Source organism: Malania oleifera, chromosome 2 (genome assembly GCF_029873635.1).
Source record: "Malania oleifera isolate guangnan ecotype guangnan chromosome 2, ASM2987363v1, whole genome shotgun sequence".
Classification (NCBI taxonomy): Eukaryota; Viridiplantae; Streptophyta; class Magnoliopsida; order Santalales; family Ximeniaceae; genus Malania; species Malania oleifera.
In genome coordinates, this window is record NC_080418.1 from 123,644,460 (window position 1) to 123,665,057 (window position 20,598).

Genomic DNA, 20,598 nt, shown 5'->3' on the forward strand with positions numbered 1-20,598 from the left:
TGAATGTTGATGAGAGCTTCATTGTTCAGTTTACTCTGAATTCTTTGCCTCCTTAGTATGGGTCATTTCAGATTCACTATAACACTATTAAAGAAAAGTGGAATGTGAATGAATTGATAAGTATGATAACTCAAGAAGAGGCAAGGCTTAAGAAAAAAGTACAACATTCAATTAATGTCATGAGTCGTGCAGTTGGAAGTAAAGGGAAGAAATCGAAAAAGAGTTTCAAGAAAGATCCATTGAAGGTTGCAAGACCTTCTCATGGCAATGAGGCTCGCAAGAAGGAACATTATGGACTGAAATGTTATTTCCATCATGGCTATGGGCATTTAAAGAAAAATTGCCCGAAACGGAGAGCTTGGTTTGAAAAGAAAGGTAAGCCATTAGCTTACGTATGTTTCGAATCAAATATGACACTAGTTCCTTCTAATACATGGTGGATTGACTCTGGTTCTACTATTTATGTTTCAAATTTGATGCAGGGACACCTTTCGATCCATAACATAAAGGAAAATAAGTATTTTATAGTCTTGAAAAATGGAAATCAAGTACCAGTAGTTGGTGTTGGAACCTTTCATTTGTTTTTAGAGTCAAGTCATTGTTTAGACATGTTTGATACTTTTTATGTTCCAATTATTTCTAGGAATTTAATTTCCATGTCAAGACTAGATAATGATGGTTATGGTTTGTATTTTGAACATAAAGGTTTTCGTTTGTTGAAAATTGGCTTATGTGTTGGTTCTGATGTTTTATCTAAGGGGTTAAATTAATTTAATATTAATAAAAAAAATTTCGAAACACTCCTCACCCTACATCATAATGTTGGAACTGAACATAAGAGAGTTAATGAAAACTCCTCTTTATTGTGGCATGAAAGACCAGGTCATATATCTAGAGAAAGAATGGGGAGATTAGTAAAAGATGGGATTCTTACAAACCTTGATTTTACTGATTTCGATGTATGTGTTGATTGCATTAAAGGAAAGCAAATAAAACATACAAAGAAAGGGGCCACAAGGAGTGGAATCTTTTGGAGGTTGTTCATACTGATGTATGTGGACCTTTTGACTCACCCTCTTTTGGTGGAGAAAAGTATTTTATCACCTTTATTGATGAGTTTTCACGTTATGGTTATATCTATTTGTTGCATAAAAAGTCTTAGGCAATAGATGCTTTAAAAACATATATTGCTGAAGTTGAGCGACAATTGGATAGAAAGGTGAAAATCATTCGATCTGATAGAGGTGGTGAGTATTATGGTATGTATGGTGGAATTAGGTAATTTCTAGGACTATTTGCTAAATTCCTAGAAGAGCATGGTGTTTGTGCACAATACACAATGTCTGGTACGCCTCAACAGAATGGTGTGCCTGGTATGCCTCAGCACAATCGTACTCTTATGGAAATGGTTAGGAGTATGTTAAGTAACTCCTCAGTACCCATTTCATTGTGGATGGAGGCTCTTAAGATAGTCGTTTATTTGCTTAATCGAGCTCCTAGTAAGGCAGATCAAAAGACTCATTTTGAATTGTGGACAGGAAGGAAACTGAGTTTAAGACACTTTCATATTTGGGGTTGTCCAACAGAAGTTTGGATCTATAATCCACATGAAAAGAAATTGGACTCTAGAACTGTAAGCGAGTACTTTATTGGTTACCTAGAGAAGTCCGGGTATAGGTTTTACTGTCCTAACCATAGTACGATAATTGTTGAAACCGAAAATGCCAGATTCCTTGAGAATGGTGAAATTAGTGCGAGTGATGTATCACGTAATGTGGTCATTGAAGAAGTTCGGGTGCCTATCCCGATGCCCAAAACTTCAACAAAAATTGTTGTTTCTCCAGTTATGGAACAGTATGATAACATTGAACAACAATCTAGTGATCAGTCACTCCATAATGAGAATGTCACCAATAAACTAGTTGCAGAACAATCACAAGGAATATCATTAAGGAGATCTCAAAGAGAAAGGAGACCAGCTATTTCAGATGATTATTTGGTATATCTGCAAGAATCTGATTATGATTTAAGGACAAGTAAAGATTTGGTTTCATTTTCACAAGCTATTGAAAGTAATAATTCTGAAAAGTGGATTAATGCTATAAATGATGAGTTGAAATCAATGGAACAAAATAAAGTATGGGACATCATTGATTTTCCTGAAGGTTTTTAAATAGTTGGGTGTAAGTGGGTCTTTAAGACCAAACACGATTGTAATGACAATATTGAACGATATAAAGTTAGACGTGTAGTAAAGGGTTTCACTTAAAAGGAAGATGTTGATTACAAAGAGATGTTCTCTCATGTATCTAAAAAGGACTTTCTTAGAATCATAATGGCTTTGGTGGCTAATTTTGATTTAGAGTTACACCAAATAGATGTGAAAATTGCTTTTCTAAATGGGAATTTAGAAGAAGAGGTGTATATGGATCTTCCTGAAGGTTTAATGATTAAAGGAAAGGAGCATATGGTTTGCAAATTAAAGTCAATTTATGGACTTAAACAAGCTTGCAGACAATGGTATTTTAAATTTCATGATACCATCACGTCCTTTGGATTTAAAGAAAACACCGTTGATTGATGTATATATCTAAAGGTCAGTGGGAGCAAGTTTATCTTCTTGATTCTATATGTTGACGATATATTGCTTGCTAGTAATTGTTGACTTTTTGAGTCTGATCCCTGTTTTGATTATGACAAACCACAGTATCTCATATGTGTGCTAAGTATATGAACATGTTTATTTTTCTAAGCACGGATGATAGATGAGAAATGGAAGCCAAGAAACACTTAAATGAGCACATCATTCGGCGCAATCCATGCTATTGCAATGGAGCAGAGCATGAAGTTCTTTTAATCTTTTGTTTCAAGTTATACTGTATTGCGTTATATTTTCTTTGGGTCTGTAATAATTATATGGTCTGTAATAATCTGCATATCATGCATAATAGGTATTTATGCTCAAGACCATAAATTGACCTTAGGGATCACCTTCGGTCGACCGACGTTGGATTTTTGGGGTTAACTCTTAATGACCATAGATTGACTTTAGGTCCCCATAAACACTTCATAAAAAATCCCCTTTAACTTAAAAGTTATACTATGAGTAATAGGGGTGAATTCTGATAAGAATCAAGACATAAAATAATAATTGAAAGTCACTCAATCAACCAAACCCAATTGGTTATATTCAGCTCGATCGACCAAACCATTCAAAAGTCAACAATTTGACCTAGACTCAATTGATTGAACATTTATGAAAGTATCTTCCATAGTCGGCCGAACCGGCTCGTGTCTAACACCCAACTGTTCGGCCGATCGAACTTCTAGTTCATTTATGATTGAATCGACTGAACCATATAAATAGCAGATTGAATTTCAAATATAGTCGACCAAACCTCGAACATTTCAAAATCGCCTTAATATAGCCAACTATATCTGTAGTTCAAAAATGCCTCAGTCGACCGTACTTATAAATATAGTCGACTGAACTTAAAATACAGTTGACCGAAACTATCAAGTTGTCATATTTTTAACCGCGTTAATAAGCACTAAACAAGGGGTTAACTTTTAACTAAACTTTTTCAAAATCCCTAATAGGTCTCCAATGGTCAAAATTTGAGGGATATCTATATATATCCCCTCATTTGCCTTAATTAGCAACTAGATTAGAAAAAGTAATTAGCAAAAATCTTCTCAAATCTTTTATACTTCTTTTGCTGTATACTCAATATTACAAGCTTATTTTTATACACTCTCTTACATATTTATTAGCAAATATCATTTTGAAAAAGAGAGTTTGTTTTTCTAGTTCTCCTAACTTGCAATTCAATTGTAAGGTGTAGGAAGATTTGTTTGTGTTATTGTGCATCATTTCAAATCATTTCCTAGGCATTACTCTCGCACATTCATACATATTTGAAAAACCTTTTTAAGAGTTTTTTCTTGATTGTTTATTCCCATAATATTTCGTATATAAATATTTGATTGGGAATAACTTGTTTTAGCTTCCTAGTCTTTGCATTCAAATTGCAAGACTTGAGAGCTTGCATACTTTATTTGATAAATCTTTTGCAAGCTTAAACCCTAAGTGTCTATTGTGATTATATTTGATAAAATATCTTTGTGATACTTGATTAACCTTGAATATTCACTTGTTGAATATATCATACAACAACAACAAAACCAAGCCTTAGTCCCACTAAGTGGGGTCGACTATATGAATCATTTTCCACAAATTTATGCTATCATGGACCATTTCTTTTGATAGATTCAAGTATATTAAATCATTACTCACTATCTCCTCCCAAGTTGTTTTAGGTCTACCCCTACCTCTTCTACTATCCCCCACAGTAACTAAGTCACTCTCCCTCACAAGTGCACTATAAGAGCTACGTTGCAAGTATCCATACCATCTGAGTCGTCCCTCCCTTATCTTATCTTCTATAGGAGCTATACCTAACTTACTACGAATATGTTCATTCCTTAATTTATCTTTCAATGTTATACCACTCATCCATCTAAGCATTCTCATCTCGGCAACTTTTACTTTTTGGATATTACGTTTCTTCGTTTTTCAACATTCTAATCCATATAGCATATCTTATAGCTGTCCTATAAAACTTCCCTTTCAATTTTAAGGGTATTCTATGATCACATTGCACACTTGAAGAACTTCTCCATTTTACCCAACCTACTTTAACTCTATGCATTACATCATATTCAATTTCTCCTTCAGCTTGCATAATAGATCCAAGGTATCAAAATCTACAAGTACTATTTATTTCTTCATCATCAAGTTTAACTTTGTCTCCAATATTCCTCCTATCATTACAACAATTGCATTTCATATATTTTGTTTTTATTTTTACTTATCCTAAAGCCTCTAGATTCAAAAGTTTCTCTCAATAATTCTAACTCAGCCTTTACTACGTCCCTAGTTTCGTCAATTAATACAATATCATCTGCAAACAACATACACCATGGAACCTTCTTTTGAATACTCTTAGTCAGTTGGTCCATCACTAAAGCAAAAAGATAAGGACTCAAAGCAGATCCTTGATGTACACCTATGGTAATTGGAAATTCTCTAGTTGTATGACATGGATTTGCTTTGAGTCCTTATCTTTTTGCTTTAGTGATGGACAAACTGACTAAGTGTATTCAAAAGGAGGTTCCATGGTATATGTTGTTTGAATATATCATGTTGAATTAAATTTTCAAGATTTCACTTGAGCATAAATTCTATTATCTGTGAGTGCATTAGTTATTGCTTGTGCATTATCTATTGATCTAGCCTGTAAGGATCGATTGTAATTTAGGCGTGGCCTGAGGTGGGTCTTCTCCGCCCCGTTAAGGAGAGGTTGTAAAGGTTGAGGTCAGCCTTGGTAATTTGACCTGGTATTGTATCTGGTGCCACTCCACCCATTAAATGATCATTAGTGGAATCCTCGAGCTTGCAAGCTGAGGTGGGGACGTAGGCAGTATTGGCCGAACCCCGATAACATATCGTGTGTCTACTGTTAATTTCCAGTACTTTATATTTCTGCACATGTATGTTATATTTGATATATTATGAATGTTGCGCATGATTAATTTACGCATATTACTTTTATTTGCACAATTGGTATATGCTTAGAAAGACCCTAGGTTGTGGATTACTGATATCTGGTTTAACCTAGGCAAAATTTTTAAAATTCCAATCCACTGCCCCTTGGGAATACACCAATTCCAATAGTAATGATCTTGATTTACTGAATGGCACCAAGAGATTTCTTTCTATAAACTTTGAAATGAAAGATATGGGAGAGACAACTTACGTGATAGGAATTGAAATATTTCATAATAGATCACGTGGAGTGTTAGGGTTGTCTTAGAAGGGATATATCAATAAAGTTTTATAAAGATTTCATATGGCTGAACGTGCAACCACTCTTGCTCCTATTTGTAAAGGGAACAAGTTTAGTGAAAAAGATTGTCCACAGAATGCATTAGAAAAAAAAAAGAATGGAAAATATTCCTTATGCATTTGTTGTTGGTAGTTTGATGTATGCTCACACTTGTACGAGACCAGACATTAGTTTTGTAGTTGGAATGCTCGAGAGATACCAAAGTAATCCCAGGATGGAGCATTGGAAAGCTACAAAGAACGTTTTAAGATACCTGAAAGGAATAAGACACAATATGCTCACATATCGAAAATCTAATAAGTTGGAGATGATTGGTTACTTCGACTTAGATTTTGCTAGTTGTGTTGATAGTCGGAAGTCAACTTTTGGTTATTTGTTCCTATTAGCTGGAGGAGCAATATCATGGAAAAGCGCCAAACAGACTATCATAGTAGCTTCTACTATGCAAGCTGAATTTGTGGCATGCTTTGAGGCCATAGTTCATGGTTTATGGTTACAGAATTTTATTTTGGTACTTGGAATTGTCGACAGTATTGCCAAGCCGCTGAAAATATATTGTGATAACTCTGCAGCAGTCTTTTTCTCCAAGAATGAAAAATATTCTAATGGCGCTAAGCATATGAAGCACAAATATTTGGCCGTTAAGGAAGAAGTTTGGAAACAGACAGTGCTTATAGAACATATTAGGACCGAGCTCATGATAGCAGATCCTTAAACTAAGGGATTGGCCCCAAAAGCATTTAAGTAACATGCTGATCTCATGGGTCTTTGTTGTAATCCCTGATGTATGATAGTGGATCTTTATATTTTTTTTTCCTATAGCATGTGTAATGATATCACTAATGATGTTTCTGAACATTATTCATGTTTACCATCAATTACGTAATTATGGAGATGAATTATTGTCAATAGGAATGGTCTTTGATAGAGACATTACAGGACATTATGGTTACTTCCTATTATGGGTTATAATTAAGTAATTTGCTTACATTGTAGTACATAGAAGGGAAGATGTCGCCTTATTGATATTTGTCGTCATGACTCATGTTGGTAAGTTATTTAATTATGATATTATTGTAATCTCACTAAAGTATGTGTTCACCCATGATTGCTTTGCTCCTAGTATTGTAAGGGTGGGTAAAGGTGGGCTCAATGTTGGAATTCTGGATTTTGGTTCGGCCTGATTTTACAGGATGTTGGAATGTGATTATTGGCCCATTGGAGAAGAAATTTCGTGTGTGAATTTATGTATGGATGCATGTAATGCAACCTAAATAATCATTTGGCTAGAGTTTCGAGAAAAACCTTATCAATTAATATTCTCGGGAATGATCCATTTTTCCCTTGGTAGGGTACTCGGGAGATAAAATTTTGACAATTTCATAAATGAATTGGGTTTTTTTTCAAAATATTAGCCAAGTGATAGGGATGCCTAAGTGGATGCAGAATGTACAACACAAAACATTTCAAAACATATATACAACAGACATGGATTACAGCCCGCGGAGAAGGATATGGCTCCTGTCCTAAACCCGGGGTAGGTACATGCAGGGTTCTCTGAGGCTCTATCCTAGGTGAGGGATTTTGGACAATCAAATGTGGTTAGGCTTTACTTCCTATAAACAACAGTTCGCCAGCTTGAGACTTAATCCTCCCTTACAGAGGTCTGGACACAATTCGCACTGTGCGGAGTGGTTCGCGGGTCCCATCAAGCTTTAGCTACGAAGGGACAAACTCTATTACACCCCTATCTAATCCTAAAAGGGAAAGCCCGGGTATAGAGTTGTGAAGGTGCGTGAGTTCATCCATTTCAGCCTATACCCTCTACCCCACATTCATCCATCCACTATTCATATTTAAACACAAAACAAATCATGGAAACAAGTAGTCTCATGCTTATCATCTCATGTTAAATCAAAGTATTCACAATCAATCGCATGCTTATTTGGTCAATGAAGTATTCACAAGAAAAGCCAAGCATTTGTTCACTTATACTTACTGTGACTATTTGTGAAGTACCTACAAATAAACATATGAACAACATGTGTAAAATAGGGAAGAAGTAATCAAGAAGGCTTGTTAGATTTGGATTTCGGGATAATCCTCAATTAATCATCAACTTGACTCTCAAGTATCCCCAATGGAGTTGTCAAGCTGTCGCAACGTCTCGGACCCACCAAAACACTGGCACGGGTGCGGTTGCGAAATGGGAAAAAAGGGTGTGAATTTTGAGAAGGAAAATTTTCGTGAAAAACATGGTGTATGGAGTCACCACTAACCTTTTGAAGTGTGGTTAGAACACTTGATTACTACCCAATTAAGGGTAGAATTGGTCTGTACTACTAGAGTCGGGTTCGGGAGTACGGTTATGCGAGGGGAAGGTATTAGCACCACCTACATGCTCGTTCTTACGAACGGTACCAGATTAATAGAAAATTATCCCTTAAACCAAACTTAATAAGCCTTTAAGATTTGTCTTTTCCAAAAATCGAAAAAATAAAAATATTATATAGGTATTCCTTCAAAACCGGGGCATATCGTACTCTAAAAAGTTCATGCCTCCCTTTGAAATCATCGGGATTGGAAAATCAAGAAAATAGTTTACAAAAGTACACTCCTGGTGTCTTGAAATCTTTATAGAATTTTCTTAATGAAAAGTAATATTCTGGGAGGTTTTGAATATGTTTGGGGGCGAAAAATGAGTTTTTCAACTCAAAAATATTTTTTTTACATTTTTTATGATTTTTATGGATTTTATGAAAGCAATTTTGATCTTAAAAATGTTATTTGTGATTTTTGATTTTTTAATTGAAATAACACAAAGATGATTAAGCAAAAGCAATAAAGATCAAGTCAAAAATATTTTTAGATCTTTCTCCTAAATTTCCTAAATTTTTGTGATTTTTCTGAAATTTTTTTATGAATTTTTATGGATTTTTATGTAATTGTCCTCTTGCCACCAATCTTTCTTTCATCAGTTTACCCATATGATCTGGTGAAGAATATAGATAGAAAGAAGGTTAGGTAAGAGAAACGATTCTTACAAGTCTTCTTCAAAGACTAGTTTACATCATGGTTGATCCAAGTATGTTTGTTTATGGATTCTTTAGTTTTCAGCATAAAAGAAATATATGTGAAGATCATGATAATTAAACATCCTATAGTTTCAACAAAAATAACAGATAAATTCTTACATTTTAGCGATTAATTGGAGTGATCTCAAATATGAAAACTGAATTATTTGCCTAAGATATATCTTGGAGGTAGAATTTTCATCAAGTTGTTATTGAATCTAAAGGTGTTATATCTCATCACAATGACAAATCCTCAAATATGATAACTGAGTTATTTGCCGTAAGATATGTCTTGGGAGTGAGATTTTTATCCACTTGTTCTTGAATCTGATTCTCTCCAAGTGTTATATTTCGTCAAAATGATAAATCTCATCCTCAATGTAAATATTATAATAAATATTAGATATTTCAAATCCTGGATTGAAAATATGAATTTGAAGCATACTATCAAGGATGATAACCAATGTGCACATCACTTGGCAAAATTTGGATATGGTAATAACAACCCGATAACTAGTTTGGTGAATAATTTGAGAAATTTACATTTGTTATTCATATTAGACAAATTTAGTGTCTTATTTCTTAAATAATTTATAGTTATTACAAAATAAATAAAAATGGTACTTAAAAATGGTACTTATGAGTCTATTCTATAAAAAGTATCTCACATAGCAGAAGTCCAAATCATTCTTATAAGTCAAAGATCTCTCCAGTACATATCAATGTGAGGTTGTGGCAGAATGATATGTGTGAATTTTATTCTTATTTTTTTTTTCTCTCCCTTCCGCCTCGAATAATTTTGAGTATTTACATAAATTTACCTCCTAAGGTAAGTACTTAATTATCTAAATTACAGTTCAAATTTAGACATGTTATGCTGAATGATGTTATCAAATTGATGTGGTGTTTGCTTGATTAAAGAGATTTTTAATTACTAAAATGGGCATTCAATTAATTAATTTTAAATTTATTAAAATTATGTTTAATTGATAAAATAAAATATTATTTTATTAAAAAATAATTATAATTTGAAATTTTGAAATCTTAAAAATGTATATATATTTTTTATGAACCCATGACATGAAAAACTAGTTCTAAGAGCCTCTAAACATTGTCCGAATGCCGTCGGACGTCTGATATCTCACCCGCTTACCCTTGTCGTCGGGCACGCGCCTCTCCCACTCCCCCTTCCCCTATTGCGAGTTCCTTTCTCGTAAGTCGTAAGCGGTCTTGGGCACGAGCAGAAAACAAATAGAAGGGCCGATGGGAAAGACGACTACCGCCGATGAGGATTTGCTTCTCAAGGAGTTCTTCGCCGAAGTCGGTGAAGTTGAGAGGGACAACGAGGTTATTAGGTCTCTCACTCTCTCTCTCTATGTGTGAATTATTATCTTCTTTTTTTTTGTGTTTGTTTATGCTATTTCGGCTCAAAAATCATTTTGATGAATATAAAGTGGCTTCTTTGATGTGGGTTATTTGTAATTCTTAATCTTTTACAAGAATTAATCACAATCTAGATGGCTGCTAATGTTCTATAGGAATCAGATGTCTAATAGGTCGAGTACTCCATGGATTTACAAACTATTGGAGGATTTATCATCCAATGGAACTTGATAAATGTGAATGCTTTTATTTGGGTTGTTAAATGTGTATTTGGCAGGAATATACGTAAATTTAGAGAGTCGGGAGTGGGTTTAGTTTCGTTGGAGGTGGGATGAAATTTAGGGTTTTTTGGGGAAAGAGAGGAAATAAGAGAAAACTAAATATGTGGATGATTATATTAGCATCATGGTCCTCACTGACCGGACATGATGGCAGCGTTATTAATTCAGTGATCCGTATTTCAGATTGAGAGAAGTGATCCATAATGCCTGATTGAGAAAATTTTGGAGTCTGTAACAATAGCACTTTTTTGTGTGCCCGGAGTTTTTGGGGGAGGGCCGGATGTGCTTGACTTCAAGATGAGTAAGTACGTGTCATCATTTCTCAGTAGAGGAGAAGAAAGGGTTTTGAGAGGCGTATTTCAAAAAGTTCAAGATTGGTACAACATTGATTATGTGTATTGTGCTCTCCTTAAAACACATTACATATAAATACATTCTTGATCCTGCCCTAGGTGCCAATAAAGTTATTGGGAATGCATGAAGAAATTTTGTGGCAGGAGGGTAAGGAGGTTGTTTTTAGTTTAGATTTTGTGAAGATGCATGGCAGAGTTGTTGGGGATTTTTGGATAAGGTCTTGCATAAGAAGTTTTGGGGCTAGGTGGAGGAAGTGGATTAGGGTAATTTCTCTTCTTTGTATTAGGTTACTCTTATATGTTAATGGCCAAGTGATGCAAAGTGAAGAAGATAAGGAGGAAGAGGAGGAAAAACATGGGAACTAAGGAGAGAGGGAGATTTGGGGAAAACACGTATTTCATTCAAAATAGCAAGCCTACTCACAACATTTGAACCAACTAATATGTATACGGAAAACAAAATGTAAGATAATTGTGAAGAGAGTCCTAAACCTAAAACCCACATTTTGCAAACAAATTTGCACATGTAAGCGTAACTAATTAATTAAATTGAATAAAAATTTTTTTTTAGGACCCAACAAGGCCTTGACAATGTTCTTTGGAATCAGCTCCCAAAGGGGGTCGACAATGCTGGCGTACCATCCTAAATTACCAGCCTAAAACTTGGTTTATAGCTTTGAGAGGTTTTGTTGATTTTAGTTGCTGGCATAGTTGTCAAAAGTGCATTTCAGGCGCGGCGATGTGATTGCTTTTTGCTCCCCAACCAGCTTGGTGAGGTGACCTGACAGAGGTACAGTGAGTTGCTTGCTGACCAGCAGGCACAATCATGGTCATCTGGGAAACTTTGAAATTTCTGTTTGTATTTTGTTTTCCATCATCATGGAAATTGAAATAACAGTGATTTTCATTATACAAAATTTCCAAAAATCACTCAAAATTTATTGAAATCTTGTCAGTGAACTTTGTGGAAACTTTAACCATAGGATGAAATTTCGTTGAAATTCAAAACCCAAATTTAAATTTGCCTCTTATATTATTTTATTGATACTGAATTTATTACAAGAAGGATTTGAAAGCTTTCAGACTTCTAAAGTTATATGGAAAGAAATGCCCATATTTTCTCAGGGAAGAAGAATTCTGGTTCTTTGCCATGGGGAAGGATTAGTGCTTGGCTTCTTCATGATCTTTTGCAGCAGGCTGTAAAAGGGTTCCCTTCTTGGATCTTTAGAGAAATTGGAAGTCGGTTCTATTTTGATTGTTTTCTAGTCATTATCAGTTTCCTTTTTCTTACGAGGATGTCTTGTTCTCCTCTTTGTACATCCTTTCCTCTATAGTGAAACATCTTTTTTTTTTTTCTGTCAAAAAATATCTCCCAAAAGTTACATTCTAACTCAATGTTTCACAACTAGCAGCAGATTACTGCAGAAATTGGTCTACTTCTGGATCAGCTTATGAGAAAGAACCAAGATACTTTGGGATTTTCCCGGTATTGAGTCAATTTATTGTAGTCTGACAAACCCTTTCTATTTATAATTTGACTTTGGTTTGCTTTGAAACCTATGATTTGTTTCTGCAGCAGTGCGACCCAAGTGCTTCTTGTTCCACGATTTGCAGAAACAAAAAATGGTGCCTGAGGTACTAGTTTGTAGAGACCCTTTTTTTTTTGGGGGGGGGGGGAGGGGAGGGGGAGACTTGTGGCAGTTGACCAACATTGGCGTCAAACATGGCTGTGCCTGTTCTGTTTGGCAGCATAGTTTTCTGACTTGCTTCCTGGCGTTGCAACAATGGCTAACCTCCTGCAGTGTTTCCCCCCCCCCCCCCCTCCCTCCTTCACACAACAGCTACATTATATGTGTGCTCTGAAGTTGTTCTTGTAGTCAGGAGGTCAGACACCAATAAGTCTGCAACTTTCTCCCAACAGTTTCTTGACAGCATTGTGTGATCTAAAATGTATGGGGTGAACACTGGTGACTGTTTATGGCATAGATTGGAGATGTTTTAGAATTCAGCCCTGTTTGATGCATGATTGGATCTGAACTAGGCTTTGATACCATTTTGATGTTAGGGCAGCAGAGGGGGGTGGGGAGGAAGAGAGATGGATATAACTAGGCTCTGGTACCAATTTTATGTATGGCAGGGGGGAGGGAAAGAGAGATGGATCTGAACTAGGCTCTGGCACCAATTGATGTAGGGCAGCGAAAGAGAGAGAGGAGGAGGAGGAGGAAGGGGAGCAGAAGTTTGATTTCAATTGACAATTATACAACTGATTGTTGATTACGATAATCCATGAACACCCCAAGTGCTAAAGCAAAACATGATGTCATATGTTCACAAGGGAACCCTTAAGCAACTAGGATACACATAATATACCTAAATCAACTATAATTCCTGTCAAAATTTTACAAATAAAAATGCAAATCCTATTTTTAAATCTAAAAACGCTTAAAATTTTCCATGAGCTGCCCTCCGTCATTGAGATTCCCTCCAAAATCAAGACTATCATGTGGATACCCTTGAAAAGTTAATACTAATGATCTCTCCTTTAGAGGAGAAGACCTAACGAGCCTCTATCTTATGATGTGTGTTTGCTTTGTCATCAAACTGGCAAGACTAGTTGATGCAATGTGAGCTTCAAGGCTTGTAATGCAAATTCACCACGTTCGAAACTCTTGGGATTTGGGGAACCTTGTAATTGTTGTTTTCCAAGATTTTTACCCCTATTTTTGTAGCAGTTTTTAGTAATATTTTATTAGGTAATAAAATAATGATTCTAGGGTTTTATTTATTAGGAAAGAAGTATCCGAGTAGTATTTAGGCTTCCTATTTGTATTTGCTTGATTCCCAAGCTTATTAGGCTTATAAGTATATGATTGGAAGAGGTATTATTTGGAGTTGAATATTATGAATTGAATTTGGAGTACTAGGCCTTATCCATTTGTGTGAGGACCAGGACCTGTGTCACTCCTTCCCACATGTTTTTGTATTTCTCTTTTTTAACAGGGCTTTTGAAATAAGACGTTTGGCGTTTTGGGTCTTCATATTTGGGGAGTTTTCTCTTTCTTTTATGGGTTTTGGTGAAAAGGAAGGACTTGGAGAAGTGTTTTTTTCATGATGATTTGGTGCATCTGGATGGAACCCAAAACTAGAATTTTCAGGAGTTTCTTGTTTTATTGTTCATCATTTATGGTCTAGGGCAGTAATCTTTGTGTTGCTTTGGATTATAGTGAATGGCATTTTTGGAGGTGTTCGTTTGACCGACTTGCATGGTTTTAAATTGCTGTAGCGGATAGCATAACATAATGGTAATGAGTGTAACGGGAAGCAGGAGTAGCGGATGTTACATAACAGAAAACGTGTGTAACAGTTGTGAATTTTTTTCTAACATGCACAACCTTGTGCATATTAGTGTATTTGCATGTTTTGAGCTTTTAACCCTTCTTAGAAAGAGTTTTATTGTATTTTGGATCCTTAGTTCAACTAAGTTGTTTGGTAAAGGTAAGAAATTTACATGTTTTAAACCACCATTGACACAAAAATTACATGTATGTGTGTGTGTGTATTTATACTTTCTCATTATTCTTATGCATGATATATTCTTATGTTTGATAAATTAATTAATAAAACAAAATACATTATACACGCTGAAAACTAGGGTGTAGTCCCAAGAGGGGGGTGAATTGGGTTTAAAAATTTTCTTTTAAATTTTTTTAGGAATTCTTAACTTGTTGATTTTTCATACTTTCAGCAAAAGCTTATTTCTTTATTCAATCCACAACCACACAATCATTCAATCATCCAAATAATCAATCAACCACAATTTGAAAGCAAACAACCAAATCAAGATTAGAATATACAGCACTTTGGTAATGTAAGAACTTTAGATGATTGTTTGTTTATATAAGCCATGTGGATATGAATTTGAACCAAGCCATGTAGTGAATGATAATTTATGCTTGCTGATATAAAGCCCTGTATTAATGGATTTGCTTCTTCAATATGATGTGCAATATAAAATCGAACACTTTTTCCAAAAGCTTAGATTTTAAATAAACTTTTAGTTAAAGAGTCTTTGGGGTGTTGACCAAACAACGTACTCCCTTATGGTTTTCGCAAAGTATTGATCAACCAATGTACTCTCTTTCGGTTTCCGTAAGCCCAAAAACAATTTACACTTCAGTTTACTTAATTTCCAAACTTCATAGTATTTATGATTAAGAATTTAAAACATCCACGCAGTTTATATGTATGCTAGAAATTAAAGAGAGTAAAGGGAAAGAGAGGGAGACCACGATTTTTATGAGGTTTGGCTTATCCTTAGCCTACATCTTCGCCTTTGGCAAACCACCAAAGGATTCCACTAATTCAGTTCCTTTCCGGGTGGAACAAAACCTTTACAAGCAATACCTAATGCTCAAACACTCCCTTACACTAGGCTAGAGCCTGCCTCTCCAAGCAATACCCCACGCTTGGTCCAACAACGATCCAAACACCTTGGAATGTCCAAGAACTACAAGAAAACACAAAAGAATAGCTGCGTACAAGAACACTCTCAAATAGAGCAGATTGGTACACTTTCAACGCAATATACTTCAAAATAAATAACAATATGGAATTTTAACTTGAAGCTCAAGGGAGTATATCACCGATTAATTCTTTCAATGATTGAAAGATTTAGAATTTGATTGCTCAATTCCGGTGGAAGAAGATCAGTAAAAACTCAGTTAGAAATTCGTGCACAATATGTGAGCTTGAGAGCCTTTGAATGATGAGAACAGTTGAGTGAGTATTGAGTGCTGAATTTGATTCTTGGTAATTAATTCAATGATCTTGAGGCTTATTTATAGACTTGAAAAAGTATGTAACTTGATCCCCAAGTGACTTGGAGTATTCCCCAAGTTTTCACAAAGTTTGAGCCCCAAGCAATCTCATTTAAAAAATTTGTCCGTTATAAAAATTTAAAATCTACCGTGTGGCAGTAGACTGGCACTTTTGGTCAGTTTGCTGCCCAGTTATTTTAAAGGGGCAGTAGGGTGGCAGTCGCCTGGTGGAGCATTGGCAGTCTACTGGTGTAACACAGTCAGTCTATTGGTGGAACACAGTTAGGCTACTGTCAGACTGCTGTCAGCTTCGAGTACCCTTAGGTTTTTTTGTCATAACTTTTTCTATGTAACTCCGAATTTGACGTGCTTAGTGTCAAAAGAAAGTTAAGAGATAATCCTACAACGTTCATGTTGAACATTTTTTAAAATAAGAAGTTTTTGATAGAGAAAATGCACCTCAATGTGGATGCAGAAAAATTAACAGCATTTGGAAAATCTTCTTTTTGGTGTTTTTCATCCCAAAAATGATTCTAACCTTTTTGAAATAATTTTTGACCTTACAAAAAAATTTTCCAACTATGTTAAAAGGCATCTAGGTCCAAGAAATTAACCTAAGAGTTTCATGCATCCATATTGAAATTATTTGAAGTACTTATATGAAATTTCCTATAGGCTCTTTCAAATTTTCAATTCTTGAATTCCTTGAGGTCTTTATTCATTTTTCTTTGAGCTTTCATCAAGTTCTCTTTAATCCTCATGTTCTCATGATCTTCAAGCTTTATCTTTGAATCCATGCTTTAAGCTTCATATTGATCATCATTCTTTGAAATATAAGCTTTCATGAATCTTTCTGAACACGTGACCTTGCATTCATCATTGAATCCTGAAATGACATCACTTAACCAAATATGTTAAGTTACACTTGTTTGTTAGCATCAAAACAGGATGTTAGGTCTTGTAAGGCCAACAATCTCTTCCTTTTTGTTGATGACAAATAAGAAGCAAAAATTGGAGTGAGCCTTAAAAAGACTCCCTCTTTCAATAAGCATCATCTTAACAATATTCACAAGATCAATATTAATTTCAAAACTCTTTTACAATCATGCTCATCACTTCATTTTACAATCATGCTCATCACTTCATTCAAGTTCAAGTTTATCAATCAATATCAAGTACTTCTCCTCCTTTTGATATATATTATGTTCATGCTCAATTTTTGCAATTCCATGCTCAATTTTTCCTTAAAACTTCTCTCCCTTTTGATATCAATCAAAAAGAGAAAAATGATTAAGTTCAAATAAAATCACATTTTGAGCATATCATTAAACATGCATATCAAACATATGTACACACTCAATTTATTATTTTTCAATATAGCATGTGTAATGTATTTTTATAGTCATGTATATGAGTTGTAACATCTTTACTAATAGTTTTTACCCGCTTTGACATTATTTAAGATACCAATTGTTGATTTTATGATACCAATTTAAAATTTAATTCATGATATCAATTTAAAATTTTATTAATTCATGATACTAATTGATTAATAGGGAAACGATCATAATATAAGCAATAAGTCATAACACTCCCCTTGAATTCAATACATTTAGTTTTGTTATCAATTATGCTTTTATCATCCCATGTTTCAAAACATTGATCATGTATCAAATATTAATATCATGCCAATATCATCAATGTCATACCATGCTCATAGATATAATCATACTTGTTATGCTCAAAAACAAATTGAACTTTTAGATTGTAATACCAAGTGAGCTTTTAAATTTTGATATCAATTAAAATATTCATGGATACCAAAGTACTTTATAGACACCAAAGCCATTATCACATCATGCATAGCTTAGGGATACCAATATAATTATTATATCTTTTATAGTTCATAGATATCAATATAAAGAGCAATAAGTTTATCCATGTGATTCATCAATAGCATGCATGGTCAAGAATTAATCTCATATCAAAATTCATGCTTATGCTTTAATAATCTCATGCTCAAATTTTAAACATAGTGAGCCATAAATTATCAATATAAGTCAAGTCAAGTCAAGTCAAGTCATACACAGCATATAGCATATTAGCACATCACATATGCAGGGAGTTTGCTTTGTACTACAATTTTGGTCAAGTTGTTTATTATTCTCAAATATCTTTTCTTAAAAAAAAACTTATGCAGTAAGCTCAGATTTTCTTTTGATTTTAAAACTTTCCTATTTAAGCTTGTATGACTCATCCTTTGATTTTGGCCAACAATGTTATTTGTGTTTTTATGTGTTTCAATAAACACTTTGAGATTTTCAAGGCTTTTTATCTACCCATACCTTTTTGGGTCCGGTAGGTTTCACAAGGGATGTTTCTTTTATTCTCCATATTTGTTTAGTCTTCACACCCTTTCTTTTAAATGAACATTCAAACTTTATATGTCCATTTTTCTTACATTGATAGCATATGGTGTTAGTGTATGCATTAGAAGATGTGCTAGCATAATCTTTGAATGCTTTTGAAAAATATCTCATGTAAAGACTCTTTTTCCTTATATTTTCAATTCCATTAAAATCAATGCCTTCTTTGTTCAACGACATTCTTTGTGAGCCTATCATTTTGTCAAAGTTTTCCTTTCCTTTTGTGAAGTTGTAAATAATCCTTTCTTTATCTTTAATTTGATAATATCTTTCTTGCCATCAACATTCTCCTGAGATTTCTCTAATTCTTGAGACATTTTTCTGATCTTATCCTTTAATTCAGAAATATATATGTCTTTCTCATATTCCATAGAGGATAGGGATTGAAGGTCTTTTATTTCATTCATCATCTCTTGCTTTCTAATTTCTTGATTTTCAATTCTCTTACATTTTTAGCAAGATTTTTAGATTCTAACTCCTTTGTCATAGCTTCATTCTTACTTTCTATTTTTTTGATTCTTGAATCATTTTCTCTTTCAGCAGTTTTAAGGGATTCTAACTCTTTCATTATACCTTTATTTTTATTCTTCAATGAAGTATATCGTTTAGTCACATTAATTAACATCTTATGCGCATTGAATAAGTCATTTTGAAGTTCTTCATAAGATGACATGCTCTCATTATCGGATTCATTAGATGAATCACTATCATATTCATTATCCGATTTGGATGAGGAACGTTGTTCTTTATCATCATCCCATGCCATGAAGCAAGTATAAGCAACCTCTTGGTTATTTGATTCACATTCCGAACTACTTGTGCTCAAATTATCCCAAGTAGTGGCTTTCATGGCCTTTTTATTTTTCTTCTTAGACTCTTTCTTAAGTAGTGGACATTTCGGTTTTATATGTCCAGCTTTGTTGCAATTATAACATGTAGGAGTTTTATTTTTTGATTTCTTTTTGCTCATTTCTTCTTCTTCTTCTTCTTCTTCATCTGATTCAAATTTGGATTTTCTTTTGAATTTATTTTTCCTTCTTAGTATTCTTGCTAACTTTTTGGATATGTAGGCTAATTCATCTTCATCCATTTCTTCTTCACTAGTAGAGTTTGAAGCTTTGAAGGTTATAGAATCTTGGGCTTTAGTTTTTCCACTTCTTTCATTCATTGTCATTTCGTATGTAAGGAGAGAACCTATAAGTTCATCTAAGGAGGTGTTTTTCAAATTTCTTTCTTCTGTTATGGTAGTGGCTTTTGGTTCCCATATAGATGACAGCCCTCTAAGAATTTTTCTTATCATTTCATAAGTAGAGTAGGTTTTTCCTAAGTCATTTAGGGAATTTATTATGTGAGTGAACCTAGTGTACATATTACTTATGGATTCATCCGAGTTCTTCCTAAAAGCTTCATATTTGCTTGTAAGTATATCAATCCTATTATCCCTAACATCTATAGTATCTTCGTAGGTTACTTCTAGCTTGTTCCATATTTCCTTGGCCAATTTGCAATCCATTACTCTGTTAAATTTATTCATATCAAGGGTACAATACAATGCATTCATAGCACTAGAGTTTATTTGCTACATTTTATGATCTCTTTCAGTCATGTCCTTCTTTTCCTTAGGGATTTGTATTCCGTCTACTAATTTGGTACGAATTTGATCACCATCCATGACAACCTCCCAAGCTTTCCAATTCATAGTTTGAAGGTAAATTGTCATACATTGTTTCCAAAAAGTATAGTTCAAACCACAAAAGATAGGAGGCCTAGTTGAGGATTGCGCTTCTCCAAAGGGAGCTACGCTTATGTGAGCCATTAAGATATTTTAATAGCTACTAATTAAGATTTGCTATAACCGCGCTCTGATACCAATTGAAAACTAAGGTGTAGTCCCAAAAGGGGGGTGAATTGGGTTTAAAAATTTTCTTTTAAATTATTTTAGGAATTCTTAACTTGTTATTGATTTTTCAAATTTTCAGCAAAAACTTATTTCTTTATTCAATCCACAACCACACAATTATTCAATCATCCAAATAATCAATCAACCATAATTTGAAAGCAAACAACCAAACCAAGATTAAAATGTACAGCACTTTGGTAATGTAAGAACTTAAGATGGTTGTTTGTTTAGATAAGCCATGTGGATATAAATTTGAACCAACCCCTGTAGTGAATGATAATTTATGCTTGTTGATATAAAGCCGTGTATTAATGGATTTGTTTTTTCAATATGATGTGCAATATAAAATCCAACACTTTTTCCAAAAGCTTAGACTTTAAATAAACTTTTAGTTAAAGAGTCTTTGGGGTGTTGACCAAACAACATACTCTCTTGTGGTTTGCACAAAGTATTGA

At 34.2% G+C, this 20,598-nt stretch overlaps 1 protein-coding gene across 1 annotated transcript in view; it reads left to right on the plus strand.

Moving 5' to 3' along the window:
- The first annotated feature begins 10,058 nt into the window (after positions 1-10,058).
- The window catches only part of LOC131148972 (J domain-containing protein spf31), a 33,637-nt gene continuing 23,097 nt past the window's right edge, over positions 10,059-20,598 (plus strand). Inside the window, exon 1 of the mRNA XM_058098964.1 lies at positions 10,059-10,338. Coding sequence (XP_057954947.1) covers positions 10,247-10,338 — 92 coding nt within the window. The 5' untranslated portion in view covers positions 10,059-10,246. The remainder of the gene's footprint in view (positions 10,339-20,598) is intronic.